At 42.4% G+C, this 26,595-nt stretch overlaps 1 protein-coding gene across 2 annotated transcripts in view; it reads left to right on the top strand.

The window, feature by feature from the left end:
• The first annotated feature begins 1,842 nt into the window (after positions 1 to 1,842).
• kcnd3 (potassium voltage-gated channel, Shal-related subfamily, member 3) overlaps positions 1,843 to 26,595 on the top strand; it is a 97,249-nt gene continuing 72,496 nt past the window's right edge. Inside the window, exons 1-3 of one of the 2 annotated variants that reach the window (XM_076740850.1) lie at positions 1,843 to 2,035; positions 2,151 to 2,241; positions 3,183 to 4,362. In XM_076740850.1, coding sequence (XP_076596965.1) covers positions 3,260 to 4,362 — 1,103 coding nt within the window. In that variant the 5' untranslated portion in view covers positions 1,843 to 2,035; positions 2,151 to 2,241; positions 3,183 to 3,259. The remainder of the gene's footprint in view (positions 2,036 to 2,150; positions 2,242 to 3,182; positions 4,363 to 26,595) is intronic. The other variant, XM_076740851.1, reaches the window with a different exon arrangement.

Here is a 26,595-nt window from a genome sequence, read left to right as displayed (position 1 = left end):
CTTTTCCACTGGAGCCCTTTTGTTTTGCTTTGCTTTCATGAGTAAACTTACATGTAGTGATGATTACCAGACTCTGTAGACACCCAGGCCCCCAGAAAAGAATGCTAACAGAAATTATCAAAGGCTGAGATATACTATAGTCTATATGCTCTGCTGCTGAAGAAATACGGCAAAATATTATTTTATGCCCTTTTTTATTGTAGCTTCCTGTCTGGTTGAATAAGTCTTGTCAGGTTTCATGAGGTTCACAGCCTCCATTACTATGTTTTATGTATACTGTATAGTAGGCCTTTGACAGGTAGTGTCTCTTGATTCTAGAGATGAATCCCCGGAGATCTTCAAAGGATCCGGGTCAGATCTGGTCATACTGGGTCCAAATCACACTCAGTCAAATCAGGCCAGGTAGGATTTTGTCTTACTGCCACAGGTGTCAGGTCTGTGTGTCATTATGTCTGACACCCTCTGACCGCATGGTGTGTCTGCACTGCAGCAGAAAAAACTGTTTTGAAAATCAGTCGCATATGTAATATATTTATGCTGTAAAATGACAATTATATTTTGGAATTTGCTTCACAGACATCAAATTGGTGAGAAAATTATAATCATGTGTCTCTCCCAGTTGAGTACATAATGTTCAATTGCTGGAGTAGGCGGTGAAAATAGGACTTTTAATTATTTCTATTAGTCTTTTAAGGATAGAAAGAAATTGATGTAGTTTCTATGAATGTACATTAATTCTCAGGGTATTATTATCAAAATGCAGCTCTTTTTGACTGCAGCCGCTTGTTAATTGATGCCAGTGTTCTCTCCCCATTATCTGTTCAGGTTGACCGCATTTTGGATCTGATCTAATTGCCCCTGGGTCTGTTTGGATCAGGTCTCCCTCTTATGCCATGGATTTACATACATTGGATTTAAGTAGACGTGTGAAGGCCTCTTCTCTGGAGGGCTGAAAGGGGTCCACAGTTAAGGAAGATCCACAAAAATTCCAGGGAGAGTGAAATTGGCCATATCATTTTTTTTAATAATCAAACATATCAAATGATAATTTGAAGACAATGAGACAGTGTGAAAGTGGTTACTCATGGTGATGAACCTACAGATAATTACCACCTGAATCTGAAACTCCCCTCAACTTTGCAGAGCTTTACAGTAAATTTCAGCTCATACTGGCCTACAACTTTACTTTTCTGGTGCACTCATAGCATAATTTTCAGCTGTTCAGCTGTTTCAGCTGCAAAATAGCTCTAAAAATTCACCTTACACTAACTTTCTAAGCACCAAATGCCAGACGGACACATTTTGTGAGGAGAACAAGGCGGAGCATTTGGCTGCATAAGAGCAGATATTTCCTTCAGACAACAAAAAACAGAGCTAAAAGAGAGTGCATAATGGACTGCCTTAAGCTAGTAACTGCTGGATGTGTAAATGAACAATTCTTTACTGAACTTAAAAGACGATAGTATGTCATTCTCGTGTTCACAAGCTGTTTCTGCTGCCCCCAAGTGGCAAAAAAATGAGTGATTGCAGATTTAATTAAAGACAAAGGTGCCCAAAGTGATCTTGTTTCGGGGCCTCTTGAGTTCTGAGATCTGCTGGGATGGAGCCTGCGCAGGCACCGCAGTTGCTTTTGATGTGTGGAAATGATATTGGTTCAATAGAGCGCACAGCCTGCCTGGGTTGCTTATCCATTTTTGCCCTGAGGAGAGGAAACCCTTTTGTCAATGAATTTTGAGTGATGACGGAGGCCTGTATCACCCCCCCCCCCCCCCCCCCCCCATCAGTGAGTAACCCAGTTTCTGCGCATCGTTCCGACTCCTGATCGAGGTTTCCCATAACTGCAGTTCTGGTCCACAATCCGCCCTGCGCATAGAGGAAGAGAGAGAGAGGGAGAGAGAGCGCTCCTCCTCCTCCTCCTCCTCCTCCTCCTCTTCCCACCACTCATCCCGAAAAGCCAACCCAAGACGGTCTCCACGGCGGAGTCCTCTCATCATTTCCCCCCTCGCATAATGGACACTGAATTAAAACAGCTGTGGTACGTCCGTCCCCGGCACTTTTCCGCTTTTCCATCAGCAGTATCGTTCGCCTAACGCGGCTCTCCTCTTCGCTAAATAACTTCTTCTTTCCTGGTGTTATTTTTTTCCCCCCAGACACGCTTTTCAGAAATAACCAAACCTACGACTTGGAACTAAACTGCTCTGGAAGAAGGTCGCGTTTCTGTGGATGGAGGATTTTGAATCGGTGAGTTGTAATCGCAGATTCACATAAACTGAGTTTGGTTCTCAACCTGTATCGCTTTTGCTCATTCCGTGTTCAGCTTGTAGCCAATTTATCATGTGGAATATTAACAAAAAAAACAATGCCTGTTTAGAATCGGGTCACAAGCAACTAAATTCAATCGTGAGTTTAATAAATCAGAATAAGACTGAACTATTTTAATTCATTTCGAGTCAGATTAAGATTCGTCTTCTGTTCTGTAGTTGGAACTCAACAGGTTTTGGATCTCTTGCTTGCATCTCTCTCATAAGAGGACTGTAGCCGTGTGAATGTGCCTGTTTGAATAGAGTTAAACAGAAACAACTACCAACAGTGCCTCTTTAATGATGCAGTTGTTTTTCTTGCTCGCCCTCAGTTTTGAAACTGTAAGATGCTCTGAACTGTGGTCCTGCCTCTTAACTGTAACTCAATAGAGGGGATGTGAGAAATACAGCCTTAAAGCAATTATGGGGAAGATGATGCTTAGTGGAAATTGCAGTATGTCTCTGTGATCACGTTAAAGCTTTCCATATCAAATCAAATCAAATAATACACACCCACGCGCGTGCGCACACACACACACACACACACACACACACACACATACATATACATATATATATATATATACATAGTGCACTGTAAAGATTTGTCACATTAAGTGTAATGTTGAATTGTATTTCCACTGTGGATACTTTTTTGCTGTCTCAGCGATAGACTGACAAGTTGTACTGATGTTCTACTCCTTCTACTCATCGGTTTCTTTTATCATCACTCCCCTCTCTCCTGCATCTGTAAGATTAGTTTGTCTTAAATTCTCGTTCTTTTCATTTCTCCTCAGTCGGTCTCACTCCCTTCCCTCCGTTGTAATCGAAACTGCGCTGTTCTTCCTCTCCTTACGAACTCCCTCGCTCTCTTCCCTTTAGATGGTGAATGAGCTGAAGTCAAGCTGGTTGTGAAGGTGCTGGACTTGTTTCCCCCTACGCCCCAAGCCGGACACAGCATGGCGGCGGGAGTAGCGGCATGGCTTCCATTTGCCCGGGCGGCGGCGATCGGCTGGATGCCTGTGGCCAATTTGCCTATGCCAGTGGCGCCCACTGAAAAGAACAAGCGGCAGGATGAGCTAATCATTCTTAATGTCAGTGGACGGCGCTTCCAGACCTGGAGGAACACTCTAGACCGCTATCCAGACACCCTGCTGGGGAGCTCAGAAAAGGAGTTCTTCTACAACGAGGAGACCAAAGAGTACTTCTTCGACCGGGATCCCGATGTGTTCCGCAGCGTTCTCAACTTCTACCGCACAGGCAAGCTCCACTACCCACGCTATGAGTGCATCTCCTCCTATGATGAGGAGCTGGCTTTCTTTGGCATCGTCCCAGAGATCATCGGTGACTGCTGCTATGAAGAGTACAAGGATAGGAAGAGGGAGAATGCAGAGCGTCTGATGGATGACCAGGAGGACAACAAGGACGCTAAGCTGCCCAACATGACCTTCAGGGAGACCATGTGGCGAGCTTTCGAGAACCCCCATACTTCCACCATGGCCCTTGTCTTCTACTACGTCACAGGCTTCTTCATTGCTGTCTCCGTCATCACCAATGTGGTGGAGACGGTGCCCTGCGGCTCAGCGCCCAACCAGAAGGAGGTGCCATGCGGTGAGCGCTACACCGTGGCCTTTTTCTGCATGGACACGGCCTGCGTCATGATCTTCACCGTGGAGTACCTGATGCGCTTGTTCGCCGCTCCCAGCCGCTACCGCTTCATGAGGTCCGTCATGAGCATCATCGACGTTGTGGCCATCCTGCCCTACTACATTGGCCTGGTCATGACTGACAATGAGGACGTGAGTGGCGCTTTTGTGACGCTCCGTGTTTTCCGCGTGTTCCGTATCTTTAAGTTCTCCCGTCACTCGCAGGGCCTGCGTATCCTGGGCTACACGCTGAAGAGCTGTGCCTCGGAGCTGGGCTTCCTGCTCTTCTCCCTCACTATGGCCATAATTATCTTTGCTACCGTCATGTTCTACGCAGAGAAGGGTTCAAGCTCCAGCAAATTCACCAGCATCCCAGCCTCCTTCTGGTACACCATCGTTACTATGACAACGCTCGGGTAAGAGCAGAACAGACACCTCTTTTATCAGGTTGCGAGTGCTCTGTGTGTGTGTGTGTGTGCCAGTGCATGTTTGTGTATGCCAGTGTGTGTGGATGTGTGCACATGTGTATTTACAGTCAGGTTTGTTACGTGTGAGTAAATGTTTGATCCTGATTTGACATGAGATGAGATGTGTGTCTGACTCCAGCAACACAACTGCTTCAGAAGTCATTGGCACCCTTTACGAACTTTACGCATAACAATAGGACACTACAGAGAAATAGCACTTTTCACTGTAACTGTGTCCACTGTGTTCTTACAACTGGCGGTATTCTTCAGGGGGAACAGCAGCCATCGAGACGTTTTCTGCCAATAATGGCTGTGCCATTGCATGCCCTTTATACATCACTGAGGAGAGAGAGGGAGAGGGAGAGGGAGAGAGAGAGAGAAGAGAAAACATTGGACAGGAAAGAGAGAATCAGAGATTATACCCCCCCCCCCCGCAACTTGCCCTGTGGTTAGCAGCAATGCTCTTTCAGTCCAGAATGAACTGAAACAGTGACTCTGCATTTTGAGAGCCCTCCTCCTCCCCCCCTCACTCAATGTGAGTTACACTAGTTGCTGGCCTTGAAAATTAAGTGCCTCTCGGTACAAAGGCTCTGATGCTGCATATCACAATGCTCTCCATTTTAAGAGGCAAGTGAGTGCTTCAGTTATTTGTATTCGGGTAACAGGCGGAGATAATAATTGTTATTAGCACACCCGTTTAATAGATATGCATGTTTTGCTTGTTTGCTGAATGCCTAATTAACCTGTTGCTTGGAGCTGCTGCTATTGTTTTCTTTTTCATGAATTGGCCTTGATTGAGCTTTAAAAAATGAACATGTGGAGCATTTTGCTGTGTTCGTTTGTTATGTCTACCAACCTGTTTTTCTTAATTTTTATGTCATCATGTATTTCCACCAGTTGTTTGATGGGAGTGAGGGAAACCACACACATATCATTAATTTCACACTGCGTGCACACACACACACACACACTCACAAACACTCGCACAGAGTTCTGTTATGCGGCACTATTAGGCCTAATGGTAATGTTCTTCATGAGCGTCCCCTGTTGTGGATGTGTGAGTCAGACTGAGAGGCTGACAAATTGCAGCATCCTGCTAAATGTCAGAGTCATGGAGGCCATAAATGGCTTTGAGCTCATTGCCGTGACACACTTGGCACTCTGTTATCGTGTCCTGCCATTCACAACCTGCCCGGAAGATCTGATGTTGAGCAGGTGTTTGATTCTGGATTGGTTGTTTGGTCTGCGGACGCATGAACAGCCGCTGAATTGTGGAAAATAGCACTGGCGTTCTCTGCTCTGTTGTCTTTGTGTGAACACGCAGCAGCTTGCTTTGCTGTCCACGCTAGTCTCTCACACAGTACCTGTCTCTTACCACCGGAGTGAGACCTGAGACGCCAAACCAGTCTCCTGTTGCTTTTACAGGAGGATTGTGGAAGAGGAGGGTGTGTGTGTGTGTGTGTATGTGTGTGTTTGTGTATTAAGGGGGGGTAGTTGTTGAGCTTGGCCTCATCAATAAAGCAAGGGCCAGAAGTGGGTGTCAGAGTGACTAATGATGTGGCCCGCTGCATCTGCTGACTAATGTAAACCTGCCTGACATTCTAGTCTCTGCTCTCGGTTTACGTCATACACACAAACTAACCATACGCACACAGATAATATTTGGGTTTGTGCATGTTTAAAAGACATATATTTCTCTGTATTTGTGACCTCGTATGGGTTTTCCTTGAGAAGATGTAATTCTGTTTGACAGACTCTTCCAGTGAATGTGATTTCAGATTTTCAAGGAGCATCCTTTTGAAGTTTTTTCACCCTGTCCTCCGCTAACTTGCATTGAAATCTGTGGAAAAATATCTTGACTGTCTGCTGTGCAGCAATTTATACTCATCTGACTAAATAGGATAAAAGCCAGTTCCCACAGACGATGTTTTCCTTGACTTCTTGTCTTCCTATCTAGATGCCTCAGGGCTTAGTGTTGTGCTGTCGAGAGTGTGTTCTGCTTTGTTCTCCTCATTGAGATACTCATCTCATCTGCACTCTCATGTTGAATTTACTGCTAACTTGTGAGCTTTAGCTGTGGTATCTGTGCGGCACGCAGAGCAATATTATATTTATGCATGTTTTGGTATTTTGTATATTTTTCATTTGGTGTGTTTGCGTGTGTGTACATCAGATTGTTGCATGTTTGGTTTTGTATTCATTAGCTCTGTGACACACAGCAGAAAACAGTGCCCTATATGTGCCACATAGTACATGCTGGTTGCCTGCTGTGGCTTTTTGAGTGTTTTGTCTGACTGACAATAATCCGGCCTCAATCAGATCCATAATCCCCCTACAACAGTCGGCAATGAAATACCAGGTGAATAGCTTTTTGAATTGCAGCGTTCCTCTTTCTTCCTGGAAATGGAAATTTCTTTAATGACAACAGTATGTCAGAAGAGAAGGGAAATGGAGCCTGGGCTGAGAGGAGGGGGAGAAAATTAGGTGATAGAGAAAAAAACACAGGACATCTATTTATTGCATCTGACTTTTTAGTTATATCAGAAGTGGATTACAGTAGGGCTGCATCATATATCATTTCAGCTTTGACATCACAATGTACACATGTGCAGTAGTCACATTGCAGGATGTGTGATGTCAAGTAAGGCAAATGAACTCAAACACGGCAGCTTGATACAAAAGGTACATTTGCGAAGTTCTCATTTTCCATCCATGGCTAATCTTCAAGAAAAGTCCATCTGGTATTACATAATGTTGTCTGATTGAAGAGTTTTTGGATACATGATGTGTGATCAGAGCACGTAGTGAATACTGTGCATGCAGAGTAGAGGTGGGAAAAAGAAGGATTCACTTAAGTTTCATCTTTTTATTTTGGTTTTTACGATTGCTGAATTGATTCTTTAGTGATAGTATCAAATCGGGAGATAAGCATATCATCACTGCCCTATTGCAGTATATCACCTTCCCGTAAACATGTATGCGACGCAGCTGCTGTCACAGTTAATGTCATCTGGATGCTAGAGACAGGTGTTCAGTTAGGCCAGGCAGCTTTTTAGTGCTTGTATTCCCCACATCAGCAGCACCCTAGTCAGTGTTGGTTCAAAGTTAAAGTTAGTGTGGAAGGGCTGGTCCATGCCTATGTGTAATGTTGTTACACACACACAACACACACACAAAACTTGCAGTATTCAGGTATATCTATACTTAACCTAAATCGTGCCAGCATATAGCCCAGACAAATCTGTTTGTTGCTTGAGTTTAAGAGTTCTACCAACATCGGCTGCATACATTTTAACATCATTAGAAATTGTAGATTAATCCAAATTATGAAAATTCTGACTGTTGATTGTACATATATCAGAAGATGAAAGACACACTGCGTGGAGCGGGTGAAATTTCCCATTTTTTCATCTCGCAATATATATATTGCAAAAAAACAAAAGGATATCATAACATCAGTTTTTTTCCAATATCGTGCAGCCCTAGATTACAGCTAGGCAGAATTGCAGGGGACATATTTTGATATAAACTGGCTTTGCTACAAACAAGATAAGAGTCTGATCCCCCCCCAAAAGCAGACCCTACAGACTGTACTGCTCCTCATGACCAACTGGACAAAAATAGGTTTAACCGCCCATGCAAGTTAGAAAGCCACCAACCAACACTGCAATCCTCCGAGCCCTGTGCTCACTCTATAGCAGAGCTAAACAGCTTAGCTCAAATCCTGCAAATGAGGGGCAGGCAGGCAAGCAGGCACACTGTACTGAGACTTGAGCTAAATCACACACATTTAGGCAATAGGACCTGTGAGGGATTTTGTTCCCCATGTTGTTAGACAAATTGATTTTGACCTTTGAGCGATAATAACTTTGAGCATTTGTCATATTTGGTTGCACCTGTATTATAAACTGTTGTCTGGCTGGGGAGGAGGCAGAGAGGATGTTTGTGTTTTTGTGAGAGAAATGCAGCAACCACTAAACATCAGCTTGTCATTAGTGGTCGATATAGACTTCATGTTGTTGACGTCTTTGTTCACATTGTAAAAGAGGCGTAACAAGCTAATGAAAGAAAACTTGACTTGATTGTCCTCGCCCTCGATCCCAGCGCAGCAGTTCATTTTGTAATGATCTGAAACAGACTTTTGTTTTTATTACGTTTACTCATCGCGATCTGTTTAGAGAATTTTTTTTTATTTATGTTGAGCACTGGGACAAAGTGCTTTAATGGCTTATATTTTAATTGTAGTGAGTCTACAGTATTATCACAGCTGAACTTCTAAACGCATTAGCAAATCACTTCTTAAAATGCCTCTGTGCTCATTGTCAATTCGAATTTTGTCAAATGAAGGAGAACTTATGAAAGTATGCCATAAAGGTGCCCACTGGCATTTTAAATCTCTGGAGAAGCTTACCCCAAATACCTCTCTCTGCTGTTAGCCAGGGTTCCACTTCCCATTGTAGAAACCACCACTGAGAAGCACTGGTCGCTGTCATCAGCCAGCTGGTGATACTCAAAAGGGTCCACTAAGCCCGTATATAATATGGTTCTTTTGACTGAGTGAGGACGCCAGGCTTGTACAACAGTGAGCCATTGTAGCCATTGTAGTACTATGTATTCTGCTATTGGCTGTGGGAGCTATTACACTGTTGGCTTTTAAACCACTGTAGTCTGGTTCCAGACGTCTGACTAGCTCTGAATTGTTGAACAATTCTTGTCGTTGTGCTTGGAGAAACCAAACAGAGCTTTGTAGGCATGATTAAGAATGTTGATATCATTTCCGGGCAAAACGTGCCGGCCACCTAGCTAAATCCTGTCCTAGCAAAGTCGACATTTAGTAAACTAAGTGAAGCTAAGTTTGAGTTTAAGTTTAAATCTGCTTCTAACCTAGGAAACATATGGAACTTAGGAAACTGAAGTAAGTTAATTTAGCTGAGCACATCAATGCCTAACATTTGCTTGTAGTATTGCTAAGATAACATTAGCTACTTACCATGACATTGCTAAAGAACTTGAAAATTATGGTCTGCTTACATACATCTGGATTTTTTCATACTGAGCAAGCTAGCCTGACGTTTCCTTCCTGCCCACCAGATCGGTGTCAAATATTAACATTTGTTAAAATCAGTGGATCAATTTGCCATGACAATCATAAAGCTATGAGATAGCCTCGCATTTTCCTCAGTTAAAAAAAACTTACGTCCTCCACAGGCTGGTGAGAAATGATGGGAACTTTGGGCAGTTGGAGCAGTTGAATATAGAACTGGGTTCATTGTCATCTAAAACATCACAGTGAAGAAATGCTTTATCCAAGCTAAATGTGTCTCACACCTCCGTAAAATGGTTTTTCATTTTCTAGGCCGATATTGTCACACCTCCACCACTTTCTTTGTCCAAGTAAGGAAATTGAATATTAATAGTTCACATAATCCAGTTGAAATTCATATAATTTTTTTGTTTAAAGCGCTTGAAGATCTGATAATCACCAGGCCATATGAATAAAGAATTAAAGAAATATTGAATAGGCAAAGATATCGACATTTAAGGTGTGTTGACTGATTTACCATGTCATAGGCACACTCCAGTCCTGAGACAAATAGCACTGCGCCACTGAATATTGTGTGTTTGAATACAGGAAACATTCAACATCTGGATAAGGCTATAAACTGATACAGTAATTGGTGTATTTGTTTGAGCAATAAAAAGCACCTAGTTCCAGTGCTCTCATAAAATGCGCTCAATTACACATAACAAAAAATGTCTGCAGTTCTCTGTGCATCTTGTCATCTTTGTAGAGTCATTAGGCTGTAAGTATTGATGAGAACTGGTGTGTTTGCTTGTGCTGCAGCCATTAGCATAGCCATGTGTGAGTATGATTAAAATCATGATAAAAGACCAGCTTCTTTTGATCACTGGCCCTCAAAGATCAATGCACTGCTCTCTGTCTCTCAGACAACCACACATACATACACTGCTTTGCATACATACACTGTTGTTAGCTGTGGTGTATGGGTTGTGCGTGTGCATGTACATGATGCGTGTTGGGTGTGTCTGCACTTACGGTGCATGTGCATGCTTATGTTCACTAATGCCCATCAATGTGTTTGTGTGCATGCGTTTCCACCCTCCTTCACATCTCCCTGTCACCAAGCTCTGATTTATAGAACATTTATTTTGGAGCCAACAGTTTGTGAAAAACGATGATCAATGCAGATGAGTGAATATTGATTTGGGCAGTAGTGAGAAATGTGGCGGCCATTGTTAGTGCCACTAATTAGAATTGGTGATGAGAGTATGACCGAGAGGTAGCACCTAAATGTGATGTCACTGACCCTTTATCTTGGATTTATGAGAGCGGTTAAGTGAGTAATTTGTCCATGGTGATTTAGGTCCAGTCTGTTCGTAACCTTTTCCTTTTTTAAGGTCAGAATTAGTGGTGAGCTGACCCACACTCATATCAATTAAGACTTATTTGGAGTTTGCATAATGACTCCTGAGATCACGAGTGCATGACACTCACACGATATTGCAGAGGTTTGGAGTGTGAATAATGCGTGGCTTTATCATGGTTACTGTAAATGCAACATGTTAGAAATGAGCATTCAGCTTTCAGGTTATTTAGAAACCATGTACTAACCAAAATTAAAAAAAAATAAAATAAAATGTTCCTTTCAATATCCTCAATTTCATCATTAAATCAAGATTAATTATTCATGAAAATGGCAAGAGTTATTATCATGGGGTTTTCAAGGGATTTACTCTTGGGGTTGATATATGGATATACTCCATGCAACATTTACATTTTACAGTCACAACATTTGGCACTCGTATCTAGTGCAATGTACATTACTCCTCAGCATTCATAATTTAGACAGCACCATCGGTTTAAGTTAAGGCAGAGTTATAGAAGCAATCAGTGCTCCAAGTGGGCCAACACTCACTGCTCTGCATTACTGGCACGTCTGTACTGTGATTTTTACTTGCTTACCAGTACCTCTCACAAGCTCCTGGCACTCTTTTCTGCCTTCTCCATATCAAGTTCTCTGGACAATTTATAGTGGTCCTAAATAAACTGCATTACCCAGGGGTCTCTATGTGATGCTCACATGTTACAATTACAATTACAAAGCCACGTACATATGAATTCACACACCGATGGCACAGCATCAGGGGCAGTTTTGGGGTTCAGTATCTTACCCAAGGATACTTCGGCATGTGGGCTGCCAGGGCCAGGGATCGAACCACCGACCTCCTGATCGGTGGACGACCGCTCTACCTGAGCCACAGCCATGTTCCTGTTCTCATCTGCCTGCTTTTCTCTGTCTGTGGTGATTTCGCCAGCTACACACCAAAGTACATCCTGTCCTGATGACTTCATTGCACCACACACTGAAGCTGGTGTATGTAGTCAGTTATTTTTTTTTTATTCTAACAATTAGGATAATTGTCCCCTTGGTTTCCCTCACTCGAGAAATTCAGAATGTAGTAGGTCTAATTAATAAATTGCTGATACACATGCCAACATGTGAATAAGGGGAGTGCTGGCACTTGTTTTTTTCCACTTTAAGCACTGGAAGAAAACCTGTCATCCCAGTAATTAGCTGACCAGAAGTTCTTGATGTACTAAAAAGTGTAACAGTGTGTGCTGAACCTGTTTACCATGGATTTTTAAGTAGTTCATAACAGCCAGCCATGCTTCTTTAATGTTAACTCATGTTTTAATGTGGAAAATACAGGACAACAAACTGTTACTGTGCATTAAGGAACCAGTCTGTATCAGCAATATCTATTGCTTATCACAGTATGTAATACAAAGCGTTGAGAGTGTAGTTACCAGTGACATCTGTACCTGGATATTCTATCTGTGCTCTATCTGGGGCTGAGAACACATACGTTGTATGCCTGACTACCATTTTTAGAGCAGAGATAATTGTTCTAGAGACGCCTGTGACTTAAAATGCCACATCCTGATGATAGGCCTATTTTCAAGAAGCTTTCTCTGTGGTCTGCAGTCTTGCACAGTGTTGTTTTCTTCTTTTTCTTTTTTGCAATATCAAACAGCCAATAAAAGCTATGCTACAATAGGCATTTGGCAAGAATCCAGCCAAGTCTGCAAACCTTAAGTAACAGTGAAAAGACTGGAAAAGCTTTGCAGCTTAATTTTAATATATCAGGCCCTGTCATGAATTGTTTATTAATTACTTCTCCTTACCGACACCGTAAGGATGCATTTCTTTTTCTTACTCGTGAGAAGAATAAAAGCCACATTTGTGTATATCTTTGTCCTCTCTTACTGGCTGGAGAGTGACGCCAGAGGAAGTGTATTAAGAAGTTTCATTAACACCAACAGTTACCTTTGGCCTCAAGAAGGTTTCTGTACCGTACTAACCTCCAGTTGAACTCGCTGCTTTTGAAATAATTCTTACCCTAACACACACACACACACACACACACACACAAAAGTGTGTATAACGAAAAGTGAATCTCAACTTTGACCTCCCAGCTGTTATTCTCCTCTCAGTTTGTCTTTTCTCACCTTCCTTTACCTCCATCTCGGTCTCCCCTCCAGCGTAAAGAGACATAAGGAGTGCTCCATGCTGCCGCCTCTCACCCAGCCCTCTGACCCTATTCTCCTTTCCACATCGACTAAAGAAAAAACAACAAAAAAGGAGGTCACAAAATAGAAATGTCAGCCTACTTTCACCCCTCTCACCTTTGTTTCTTCCTCTGTCTCTCTGGCATGGCTCTTGGGAACCTCAGTCAGTCAATCTGCCATTTGCTCCAGAAATCTGGTGAAGACGTATTGTCTCCAGATGGCGAATCCTATTGACTGGATTACCAATAGGCCAAAAATTCCACTTGTCTTGTGCATCCAAAACTAATTGATGTCTGTCAGCTTTAGCTGTACCTTGAGATTAATGCTAATGATGCGAAATATGGATAGCATCTTTCATCACATTGCATGTAATCTTTATATCACAGTAACAATATGCAGTATTTTGTGATATAGTATATTTTCTAAATATGATCATTACAGACTAACAGGGCTGCATTGAGTTGTATTCTTGTTTCCCTTTGACATCTTCTCCCTCACCCTTCCGCCCCTAACCTTCTCTCCTTTCTTGTTTTCTTCCATACTGATGTATATCCTGAGGCTGTGTGAGTGCTTGCCTACTTTGAAGCAGGCCTACTGTGAAGGCTGTGTTTACATGTTTAGTATGTTTTCTTCTAGTGTTCAGTGTACCCTGCTAAAGTAATTATAGTATGCGCCTCCATATTCAGCTTGTTGCTGCTGATTGCATGATATTGAAGTTGTTATAAAGGCGGAAAAAAATCAGTAAAGTAATTTTCCAGGTCTGTGGTTTCTAGGTACACAGCAATAACTCCCCGTATTTTTATGTTCTGCTCATACCAGTGAATGTAACCTACAACTGCCTCGATTACCTTTGGAAACTGTGTCCAATGCCTGGTGGTCAGACGCACCGGAGCACAGGAGTAGATGACATAAATCTAAACTGTCTGTTTAAGTGTTGCACCTGAATGTGAATGTGAAATGGTTCAACAAGTGTAAGAACAGTTTGAAATGACACAAGGCCAAAGCCCTTGAATCACGTTCAGACTAAAACTCTTCAATTTACCAAATTTTCCTGCGAATCCATCAGCCGTCAAGATATTTCATCCAAAAGAGACCACTGAAGTTTTAATCTGGAACCCTTGGATGTCTGTACAAAGTTTTGTGCTTATCTGTGAAGTAGATGATGAGATATTCTGAAGAGTCAATAGGATTCATTCTCTGGGCGTCATGAATGTCATGGCAATTCGTCCAGTAGTTGGATTAAAGTGGTGGACTGACAGACAGACTCAAATTGCCCTCCATTTTTATACAGTTTTTACAGTCAGTCAGGTTTGAATGATGAATTATAGATTGATATCATGTTTGGTTTAGCAGCAATAACAGTACCAGTATAGTGGCTTACAAAGACATTGTACCCATGGACCTCCTCAACGTACGCTTTATTTATCCTTGATTACAACAGCAGCTGAAAAATGGCCAATTTCGTTCAGCCGGTGAACACTGGTCCAAGTGCATCAAAAGAAATCTGCAAACAATCAATAACCACTATATGAAGAATAAATAAGACGAGATTAAACATATAAAAGAGGGAATTGTAGCTAGTCGAGCTGATACCTGCTGCTTGTGTTTTTGTGTTTGAGGTCGCACAAGTCAATACTGCACTCCAGTCTGCCTTCCAAAGTCTGCCACTGGAATGATTCTTTTCAGGTCTGCTAGATGCTCGCTCAGCCCCCCCATTTTGTTGTTGGTATGTATTGTACCCTCTTTTCATGCAGGGATCTGGATGGTTGCCCATTTTTTGAAAAGAGATATCGAGCGCCAGGCCTTTCAAGCATTTGCAAAATGCATTTACCTGGCCACCTGTCAGCCAAGGGGGGACTTTGTTGTGGCCAATGTGACTGTGAAGGGTAATTGACAGGGAGGGTCTTTCAGTGAGGTATTTCAAGCATGTACTTTGTTTTGCCACCCCCTTTATTCATCATTGACGTGCCATGCATGCAAATACTGCCCTGTCATAGGACGCTGTGTCCTGACTAACTTCATCTCAACTAACTGGGCAAAAGTGATTGGAGTGATGCTCAAGGTGTTGACGCAAAAAACAAACAAAAAAAAAACTATGTCAGACGTGTGAACATTTCATTATAGAAACTGTCTCTCTCTCCCCCCACCCCCTCCCTGTCTCCGTCTCACTGTCTGTCACAGCTGATTGCCTTCAGCTACGGTCCTTCCAAGCCCACTACACTTGTGCCCACTCCTCCAATTCAATTACCAGCAGGCTCTCAGTGAGGAGCCTGAAAATGAGTCACTGATTATCAGTTTCCAGGGTGTTTAGCAGCATCCTGGACAACTGATGGCTGCTGCCCACTGAGTGGGTCTAAAAGTACATGGTGAAAGTAAACCCACCGCACCAAACCCTGAACCCCTTCTTCTCATTTACTGCCGCGTTCAGACTTTGGTTTCTGAGGTATGGGTGTTGTCTATGCAAAGGCCAGTTTTTAGCCAATTTAAAGCTGCTCAACAGCTATGGGATGGACTGCCATATAATCTTAGACAGACATTCGTGGTCCACAGAGGATGAAGCCTAATGTCTTTGGTGATAACATTAGCCTCAGCTATGTTTTCTGCTAATTAGCATGTGTTAGCATGCTAACATGCGAAACTAAGATGGTGAACATGTTGAGAATGTTAGCATGCTGATGTTAGCATTTTGCATAAGGCACAAGTGTGGCTAAGAGAGGCTCACAGCTAGCATTGCTGTAGACTGTAGACTGCAAGGCTTCATATTCTAATCACAAATTCCCCACTTCAGTACCTTTGTTGCTGTCATCCCCCTTACTCTCCTCACGTGTTTCCTCTCTGTTTCTGCAGTCACGTGTCAAATAGAGGCACAAATGCCAAGAACAAAAAATGAGTGACACTAAGTGAGGTTTATGCAAACTAAGAGGAAAATGCAAGCAAGCTGTTGATTATACACCAGAATCCCTCAAAGTAATTACAAAAACAACAAACATCCAAACATGACTGCATTGCTAAACAATATTCTTATTGTCTTTTAATAGAAAAAAAGACAAATGATGAGCCCTAAACTGCATGTACCTGTTTTGAGTATTATAAAAGCTAACTCCACCTTGGTTTGATTTTACTATATTACATGAGTAAAGGCTGTTTAAGGGAACAATTACACCATCACTTAGTGATGCATTGTTTGTCGTTTTATTGGAGTGGCCCTTGATTTAGATGGCTGTGAGCAAACACCAGAATGTAAACAATTATGGATTAGACAGTATTGTATCCACTGGGCAGACACGCTCATTACTGAGTGGATAATGGGGGCTGAAATGAATGTGAGTGATAGTTCTCCATATATGTAGGCCAAGTTATAGAAATAAATCGCCTCTCATTTCCCTGTAGAGAATGTGATAAACGCTGTCTGAATGACTCTGATTAATCTTCCCAGACTCGCAGCCAAGGCGTTTGAACAGGTAGACGTCATTGTTCCATTTTTTTGTGCTCTCACTCTCGCACTGACATACATGCATATACACTCACTCTCACAAACACCCAGACACACACACACACACATCTCTTTCTGCGCGTGTCTATGGCTTTCTGGGCGTACTGCAATTCATAAACTGTGTTCTGTGCTGATTACCCAGGGTGACAAAAGCAATTGTTCTGCTACACTAAATCTGTGTGGATTAATGCTTGTCTCTGGAGCTCTTCCCTCTGCTTTAGTGGATGCGTGTCTGTGTGTGTGTGTTAGTGTGTGTGTGTGTGTGTGTGTGTGTGTGTGTGTGTGTGTGTATATGGGTTGCCCTCACCTCTCTTTTCCTCTCCTCTCCACTCTGACAGGCTTCACCTAACATGATTGTACGAGATTCCATGACTCTTGATTTGCTGCAGTTTATTAACATTGCTGCTCACTTAATAATTAAACATTGTGTGCAGTACTGATATTGCATTGGAGTTCTCTCTCTCTGTGTATTCTTGTGTCATAACATGGACGTAGGATGTGTCCTTCACAAAGCTAGGAATCAACTTTTTTTGATCCAGATGTCTTTGGGGGATTACCCATGCTGAGGGATTAACCCTGCCATGTGCCATCTGACAGCGCCAAGCACTGCAAAGAGCATAAAAGTCAAGTCATGGACTAACACCATTAATAGATTTCAGTAAGCCTTTTTTCCCTTCAAAGGTTGACCGGTGGCAATATTAATTCAATTTCCAAACCCCTCTTGTGAGTAACCCGTCTTCTTCCCCTCTGCTCTGTGAAGAGCGAGGCCATGGTCCACTGCCGCTCAATAAGAAGTCCCCTGAAAGGATTTTCACCAGCCTCATTTCACAGGAGACAATCTACATTATGTTTTAATCTTATTAGCCTTGAATAAACACCACATCAATGACCTGCTCATAACAGAGAGCTTATAAGTCCATTCACTTTTAACTGATATGCAAAACAGATTTAGAAACACTTCTTAAGGCGAGGGAATCATTGAAGCTATCAGTTTACTCTGGGTAACAAATCATGCTGAATGCACCATAAGGAAACCACTTTAGCTCTTCAGGGGAGACGGTCCATAACCTTGGTATCGTATACATAAACAATACACTTCAGTCTTGCACGAGAGGGACAATTGAACACATACGCAGCATGAGCAAATTGATTTTGTTTCTCTGCAGAGGCTTGTTAGATCGGACATAACCTCAGTGTGCAGATGCAGTGTGTAGTATAATATAGAAGAGGTCTATTCTGTAAATGTGATGCTGTTAAACGTACATATAGTGGTCAGATTGAGTGATGGCCTATAATGTTCAGTCTCCACTCAAAAGTAATGTCTTTACTGGCTTCAGGCCTGAAGTCATTGCACGAAATAAATAACTAATGTTTCACTGAGAATCTAATCTGCAATCTGTTTTGAAACTCCAAAACCTGATTTTTACCTTTTTTAATCCCAGTATCTTTTTCAAAAACAGCGCTGTGCATTTTGTACCATAAATCATTTCAGTTCAGGTGTCATTTTTATGAAATGGAAGAGATTAAATTTCACAGAGAAACACTAAAAGTCTCAGTTGCACATGTAATCTTAAATGCAATCACACTTTATCAGCTCTCATCACCGTCCTCTTCCTGTTTCTCTGTACAGCACATTGCATCTTAACTTTGGCTCACCTTATCGCCATCTCTGCCCCTCATCTCTCTGCACCTGCAAAGAAATGTTGATGTTATAGAAACACATTTTTTATCCTTTAAGGTCTTTTAGACTCCATTATGTTTCTCAAAAGTGGAACATTTCCTCACTCACTTGTGCATTGCAGTGCCCCACAATCTGCAAGAAGTATGCATGCTCTCTCTCCTTTCTTTGTGTCTCCCTCACTCTATCTCTCTCTCTTTCACACAGTGACTTTGAACCCGCATTGCTGCAGTGCACAGGCACAACATCCACTCAAATCAGGCTATATTACAATTAATTTATCAGTTTGTGCTCTACGCTCAATAGCCTTGGGCATGTGTAGACACATAGCAGGGGAATCTCATCTCCCCAGCATGTTTGTGAGGTGAAAGAGAAAATTATCTGCTGTTCATTATTAATACTACAAAAGGCAGGGATGAGGGGGAGAGGGATGAAGACGTACAAAGCCTGTTGGTCTGATCTCGGCTTCTATGAAAAACATAAAAATACCAATCTCATTTCAGTGAGTTGTCACATTTCAGAGAGTATTCTTGGTAATGAGTGGAAAAACACTCAGCACAGTCAATACTTCAATAGAAATTAATGTAGAAATTTTCCTCTGCTGCTGTGATAGACTGAGAATTAACTGTGCTTCTTTGTAAAGAGGACTCTCTGCTGATAACACACAGTAGGGAATGGCTGTATGCAATGTCTGGTACCTTGAAATCTGCCGTAGATTTAATGGCAGTATGAAGTACTAAAGGCAGATTTTAAAATAATTTTGTGGGCCACATGAGGAAGAACGTAAAAAAAATGAATCCAGGTGCGAGAATGTACTTGATAGTTCCTGTGTAGTCCCTATGTGACTCTACAATTCTACAACAATCTCATGCAGAAATACACTTTGGTCTGATTTGAACTTCTACAAATAGGCCAGTTTTGCTTAATAAAAGATTCTGGCAGACTATTTTCACCACTTTATCTCTTATCTTTATATCTCGTAATTGGCTCTCTAAAAGATTTTCCCCAAGGCACACCAGAATGAAACAGGGTGATATTGTCCATTTTAAAAATAACCTCAGTAACACTGGTCTGTGAATGATAAAATGGGAATAAACATGAACCATTTTCCTCTGCTGCCATTTTCTTTATACAGATCACACAGTTTCTGTAGGGTTTCCTGGCTCTGTCTTGTCATTTGCTGCAAACCAAAAATGCTGCAAAAGTGCAGCCGGTGAATTATTTCTTTAGTGACTGATGGCGGTGGATTGGTCACATGACAGCACTGAAAATGTCATGCTACTATTTCCAAATAAATATTTCTTTAGCAAGCAGGCTCATGGCTCATAGGTATTAGGCTTGAGAACATTTGGATAGTTTATGCATTTCTGAGAGATGTTTATCGGAAATAGAAAAAAAAAAACAAGCCAGACACAAGAAAATGAATATCCCACTCATCATTTAACTCTACAGTTTATACGGCACTCTCTCTTCCTCTTCCACAACCAACACTTTGCATGCTGAATGAGTTGTCTGCATGACTAAAACACCAGGATCGTCCTGGGGGATTTATCTATGCAATCCAGGTTCCTATCCACTCCACATTACCAGTGTGGCTAATCAGTGTTGGACGATGATGATAGCGGGAGCCTAATGGGTGGATATAGATCAGACTGCAGTGATGGATGTTGTGGTCAAGTGCTTTGGACCGTAATGAATGCTCCCAGGCCAGGTGGACCAGGCTGACAGCAGGTGGCTGTAAGTGGAGCAACAGCTTTCCAATAGTTCCCTTAGGCCTGTGCACATTGTGGCCATACACACCTCTGGACAGTCCCTCCTCAGTGTCTCTCTGAGCTCTACTCCATTCACGCATGGTTTGATGAGTTGCATGTATGCATGAGACAAATTGTCAAGAGAGAAGGGCAATTTAGAGGCTGAGTGACAGAAGAGAGACATCACACAGCTCCAGAAGTGTGGAGACAGTGTTCCTGTGTTGGTTGTGTTCTTGCTGTACCGTAGGGGAGCTGTGACTTTTAAACAGATGCAGATGAGGCCTGGGCTGCTATAATTAGCAGAGGTTGGATTGTGAATCGTTCATTTCAACTTTCTCTGCTTTGTTACCTGTTTCTCTGCCACAGCATTTCCAAACAGCTAAAGCGGAGCTCACACTTTCCTTGAAGACTTGTAAATGTTAGATGTCTTGTTATTTCACATTGCTGTTCATCGTTAGTGAGTTTGACCAATGTGCCCTGTGCTTTCACTAAGACAGAAAAAGAGAGGATGCAAGGAGGAACAAATAGTTGCCTCGATGAGGTTGAAGAGTGCAGTCCAAAGGCCATCAAACCAGGAGAGAGAGAGATACTGACGCAAAAATGGGAAAGACGGTCAGGGGAGTAAACTTTTTAGAACTGAAGTTTTTATGGAAGACAGAGCAGAAATAGAAGAAAACAGTGGTCGTCTTTGTGTTTGTGTTTGTGTGTCTCTGTGTGTTTTTCCTTTTCCTGTAGAGCAGCTCTTAGTCGTAAACTTGGCCTGTGCTCCAGTCTCCAGCCGTGAGGTCATTGATGTGTGTTCTATACAGAAGCCATGCTGAGAAACAGTAACAGATTTGAGCAAGGCCCCATGGACAAGCAGACTGACACCAGGAACCTGGCCAAATGCTTTTAGAAATTCACAGATGGCTGCCATTGAGGGCTTTATCATTCCAAATGTGTGTATGTGCATGTTTGTGTGTGTGTACCTGTCTCTGTCTGTGGGTGTGCATGTATACGGGCATTCATGTAGGTGCGTGTGCATGCAAACAATAAAGTGAGAGAAGAATATTCAAAGTATCTGCTGCAGATTCAGCAGAAATTATGGTTGTTTTAAGTTTGTGGGGGAAAGAGCATGTTATTTGTGAGCTTCAGACTCCACAGTGTGCAGAAGCTCGTCAAACTGTTTGCATACCATCACAGACTATCAGATAGTCTGTTTGTCCTACAATATCAGATGATGTTTGTGTCCCTTTACGGAAAAGCTTCTTTTACGTCTCAATTTCATGGTATTTGTTTTCATGTCCCTCATTATTCACGACCAGATTAAAGTAAAACAGCTCAAAAAGCCTCAGTTTCTTTCACCTGTACTCAGTGTTCTCTGACTACAGCCATTATTGGTGTGCTCTAAGGTGCTATTTTTAGTTTTCTTAGTCATGATTACCTCCTACTCTTCATGTGCCCCCCACTGGTGTGAACACTAAATTAATGAACAAAGCAAGACGGCAGTGTGCTAGAGAGCTGCAACTCAGCCCAAGTCCAACAAGACCTGAGGGTGTTGATATTCGGTATACGGCCTGTTTTTGTACATAATACATATGAATAATATAAATGACAATTTCTAGCCTCACTGTCAGCAGCATGGCTCTGTGGATGGCTGTCTCAATTGGTCGTTCTCCCCCTTTGGTCCAGACTGAAACAACTCATTAAGTGTTGGATAGATCACCAATTTAATGCAGACATTCATGGCTCCCAGAGGATTAATCCCACTGGTGGTTCTCTGAGCACTGTCATGAGTGGTACATCTGTGTTTTTTAGAACAGCTGTTCAATGGATTGACCTGAAATTCGATGCAGACATTCATGCCCCTCTCTGGATGAATTGCACGAACTTTGATGATCCCTTAACTTTTTCCTCTCATGCCATCATCAGGTCAAATTTTACCCTTGTCCAGCACTTTGGTTTATGACCAAATACGTGCAAAAAGAAATGACATTCCTGTTACTCTGAGGTGTACTTAGGGTTACTTTAGGGTTAACCGTTATGCCTATTAACACAAGAATGTTAGCATTGTCTGTGTTAGCACGAAACACTAACATGGCTGTAGACCATTAGTCTTATTATTTTATATGTTTTGAATATTAAAATTACAATGATATGTTACTTATAATGGATACTGACAATTTTGTCTGTCCCTGCCAGTCAAGCGCAGTTCTGCTGTTTGTGCATGGCGTCCTCCAGAGAATGATTCAGAGAGACGGAGACAGAAAGAGACAAGATAGTCGCCATTGGAGACAGATGAAATTATGATTAGGGCAAAGTCAGAGGACAGTACAATTCATCAGGCCATTTATGAGAGGATGATCAGATAAATGCTTGGTAAGTGGAGACCAGTCACAGCATGGGGTGATTGATGTGATAGCCATATAATCCAATAAGTGATTGTGGCCCCTGCACTGCAGCATTACAAACAAAGGATGCATCACAGAAAGAGAAGCCAGAATTTGGCCAAAATAAATCTGACTTTCTCTGTGCTATCGTTCCTAATCGTGTCCTGCCTTTGGACCGATTTATTGTGTTTAGCATGGTGTTTGAGAAATTGTCTGGATCTGTTACTTTTGGGACGTTTTCATATTGCTCCACAATTCGGATTTATTGATTGATGTCACTTAATCCGTGTGTACATAACTGTGCATGTGTGCGGGCGTGCATGTGTAGCTCTGCGTCCTTTCTTCCAAAGCCCAATCATTTTGGGATTAACAAGTGATTGAATGGCTTTATGGATATAATCCTGATTTGATTTCATTATGATACGATTTTTTTTTTCCTTTCTGCTGCTTCCATAGTGCACTCAATTTAATATCAGCACATTCAATTTGCTTGGTTTTATGGAGGCTTACGGCACCTTCGCCTTTTGGCAGGGGAAAAAAATATTGGGGGCAACAGTTATCTTCAGTCACCCAGCTGAAAAATGGACTGCAATTATGTTAGTTACAGCAGTTTTACCTCGACAGGAGTGTAATTTAACGATACCAGGAAAAGTAAGTATTTCAATGTTGCCTTTCAAATGTGAAAATGCACAGGAGAGATGTATCATAGCCTGCCAAAGCCTCTCTTACTCTGTGGTTTGAACACCTATTGGCATATATCACACATGCAGTCTAAAAATAGAAACCATCCACACTCCCATCATCAGCCCCTCCCTCTTTATCACCTCCCCTCCCTCCTATTATCTCCCCTTTCTCAACACATCCCTCTCCTTCTGTCTCCTCTCCACCCCCTTCACATTCATACAGCACACCTCGCACACACACGCTAGTCGAAAAGCACACATGAAGATGAGGCGCTGCCGTTTTTTTGGTTTTTTTTAGGTGTCATATTTTTAAACATGTCATCTGCTACGCAGCTATTTGTGTTTCTGTGGTAACCCTAAGCTGTAAATGAGAATTAAATGTTGAGTACATAGTAAGAACACACACACACACACACACACACATTCAGAGCTGCAGCAGCAGAGATTCCCACCTAAGAGGATCAGTGGTGGCGTGTTTAGATCCCTCTCCTCCATTTTCACTGTATCCTAATCCCAAATTTGCTTCAAAAATGTGTCTCCATCTGTTTCATTATCACTGTGCGTGTCTTTCTCTCTTCTCAGACTCTCGCTTTCTCTTGTAGCCACAGCTGTATGAGTTTAATTACTGAGTTGACCTGATAAAACACTGTTGCAGGCGTGTGTTCCTCTGTATTCCTCCCTCTCTTTTCCCTCCAAGAGCAAAGAAGAGTCAATCAAACTATTCTTCATCCAGTGCAGCGCATCTGATTAATACACAGTGACTCATTTTGTGTGCCTTCGGTCTGCATCAGACACCTGTTGTGTCTCTAATTGAACAGTGGGACTGTTTATCACGATCAGATTGTAGTCCACATGGTTATATATGATCCGCCTTTGTGAAACATAGACAGGAACCAGCTGTTGCCACTGAATAGCTCTTGGCTTTTACTGTGTCTGTTTGTCGGCTTTTGACTGAGGTTTGGCTTGCTGCATGTGTGTGAGGCAAATTGCACGTCTACTCCTTGGTCCATTAGTTCTGGGCTGCCTATTTGTTTCCTTCGTATCTTTGTCTTTTGCCTCTGTGTCTTTATAAAGAAGTGTATGCGTGTGTTTTTGTGTGTGAATGCCTCCCCACAGGCTCCTCTCTGCTGATGATTGCACTGGCCATTTCTCTCTGAGGCTCTCCCCAGATGACAAATTCACACATCCATTATCAGCCTCCTCTTTTCCACAAAATCAATAGTTTTACCTCGGTTTTCTCTGCATATATGGGATGATGCTGCTGCAGTTTCTTTTCAGCATGTGCACGCATTGTTGTGGATACTCCAAAGCCACACACATAGAGGAAAACATGCAGCATTAAAAGGCTCTGTTACTGTTGTTGAACGCCAGCCACAAGTTGCAGTGACCATATAATGGCAAATGCAAAAACGTAGCATAAACAGAAGCTCAAGAAGCCTCATTAAGTCAGCAAACTGATTCAGTAATTGCAGTTATGCAAGAATAGCAGAAGTTTGCTAAATCTAACTTTACCTAACATTAGCCACCATGAGCTACTGGCCATCCTAGACCTAGCAAAGCTGTACAGTAGTAAAACTCCTGTGGTGAATTAAGCTGGGCCTAGTTTTTATTCTCATGAATTCAACCTGGTATTTATTCTTACAGAACTTACATAGTCTCACTTTAATGCTAGCAGCCATAAAGGCGTTTGGACCCTGTAAGAATTCAGCTGTCACAGGCTGAAGAGCCTTACACAGCTGAAGGTCAAGGCAGTAGAGTCCAATATAAGGCCATTACCACACCTGAATGAAACACCTGTCAGAGACACACATGAGTTTATGTCTCAGGTGTTATTACTTTGACGATGTGGAGTAACAGAGGGAGATGAAAATAAAGGGCAAGCAGGAAAATATGACGTGGTTGGGAAGAGTGTATGCACATTAAAGATGCACAGGACGTTGACGGAGTGCCATTCAGCAGACAGGCATGGAGATGCCTCCGACATTCATATAAAGAACGAATGGCAGCATGAAGCGTCCATCTATCATTGCTCTTTCTCTGATTCTTACTGTACTGCCACCATCTATTATTCATCAGCACAGAGGACGGGGAGCGACAGACATGATGAGTGTACTGTCAGTGAAAGAAGGGAGGCAATTGTGTACAATAATTCAGGCATGCACACACTCACAAATGCCCTTGGAGTATGAGTTTTTGTACTGTATGGACGTATATACAGTACACATTTTTGGTGCAATGTCATGCTCATACAAACACAGCGGATTATTATTTGATTTCCACACTGCAGCGTTTAATAGACACCAGTGGAAAAAAAAAAAAAAACATTTAAGGATTAATATGCCCTGTTAAAGTCAAACTCAAAACATTTAGTGAAGTCAGTCCTCTTCGTGACTTCACCCACAAGAAAAGAAGGCAGGTGTGCGCTGACGTGTCGTGGTGTGTGTTGGTTGTGTGATGCACGGCGGTTTTGTTGCCATTAAAAATCAGCCCCTTCATCATCTTGAATCGTCACCCAACTCTCACGGCAGGAGTAATTAATTTCACACCAGTGATATTGAGGAAGACAGGGATAATGTGCCAAAGCTGACTTGCTCAACGTGAGCACTCACTTCACAACATGAAACCAAAGACTGATTACTAATAATATTTACTAATTTTCCAGCGGATATGGTAACTTAAAGCCACACTGATCCCAGCAGTTTGCCACTGTTCGAAGCAATTATCCTCTGCCTTGATGGGTGGAAAAGAATCTTAAAATGTTTTGAAAGAAGAATTTCCTCTAACTTAAAGTCATCATGGTGTATTATTCACAGCATGTATGTAGAGTTCCAGTTCAGGGGTGACAATTTTGTAACAGTGGTAGGTGACTACATAGAGACTGTGGATAAGAGCTCATTCATGTTATACCTGTGCCGGTTCATTCAGTACCGTCTCAGAGCCCATTCAGAGCGGCTCGGTTAACTTATCCTCCTCCTCCTCCTCCTCCTCCTTTTCTCACCTTCTCTTTCCCTTCACCCCGCTTTCCTCCCACTCTGCCATCACTCATCTTTTCAAAGGGCTCCTGTGTTATTTACCAAAAATGTAATGGGGGTCGAAGGCCTCTCGGACAGGAAAGGGGGTGGGGGTGTGAGAAAAGACGAGCAGGAGAAAGATGAAGGGCTAGACAGGGTTAGACAAGGCTGTATAATGACCTAGAGACAGGCTGTGTAATCAGCCTGTCTGTCTCTTGCCTTCACTGGAGCTCCAGGTAGCTTGTGGGGTCACAAGAACAGTGCTTTTGATTGGTACCGAGTTGTCATGGCAGAGTCATTTGGAGGGGCAGCGCTGGCAGAGAAGTGGCTGCAGGCAACCCGCTGACAGAATCTTCCAGATTGACGAGTTCTGACTTTCACCCCCTTGACCCTTTTCCATGAGCCTTTGTCCCAATGAAGAGGGTGGGAGGTAGAAAGAGCTATTTTTGGTATCAGGGTCGTCGTCGGTGTTGAAAAGACACAATAAATGAGATGATAAGTGGCAAAGAGGAGAGCCGAGGCGGTGATGCTCGAGAAAATGGTGAAGATTGGGAAGAATTTGGGACACCACTACACATTTGAAACATTTTGAGATTCGTCATGT

Source organism: Chaetodon auriga, chromosome 10, assembly GCF_051107435.1.
Source record: "Chaetodon auriga isolate fChaAug3 chromosome 10, fChaAug3.hap1, whole genome shotgun sequence".
In the NCBI taxonomy this organism is placed as follows: Eukaryota; Metazoa; Chordata; class Actinopteri; order Chaetodontiformes; family Chaetodontidae; genus Chaetodon; species Chaetodon auriga.
This window is presented reverse-complemented; position numbering and strand designations above follow the sequence as displayed.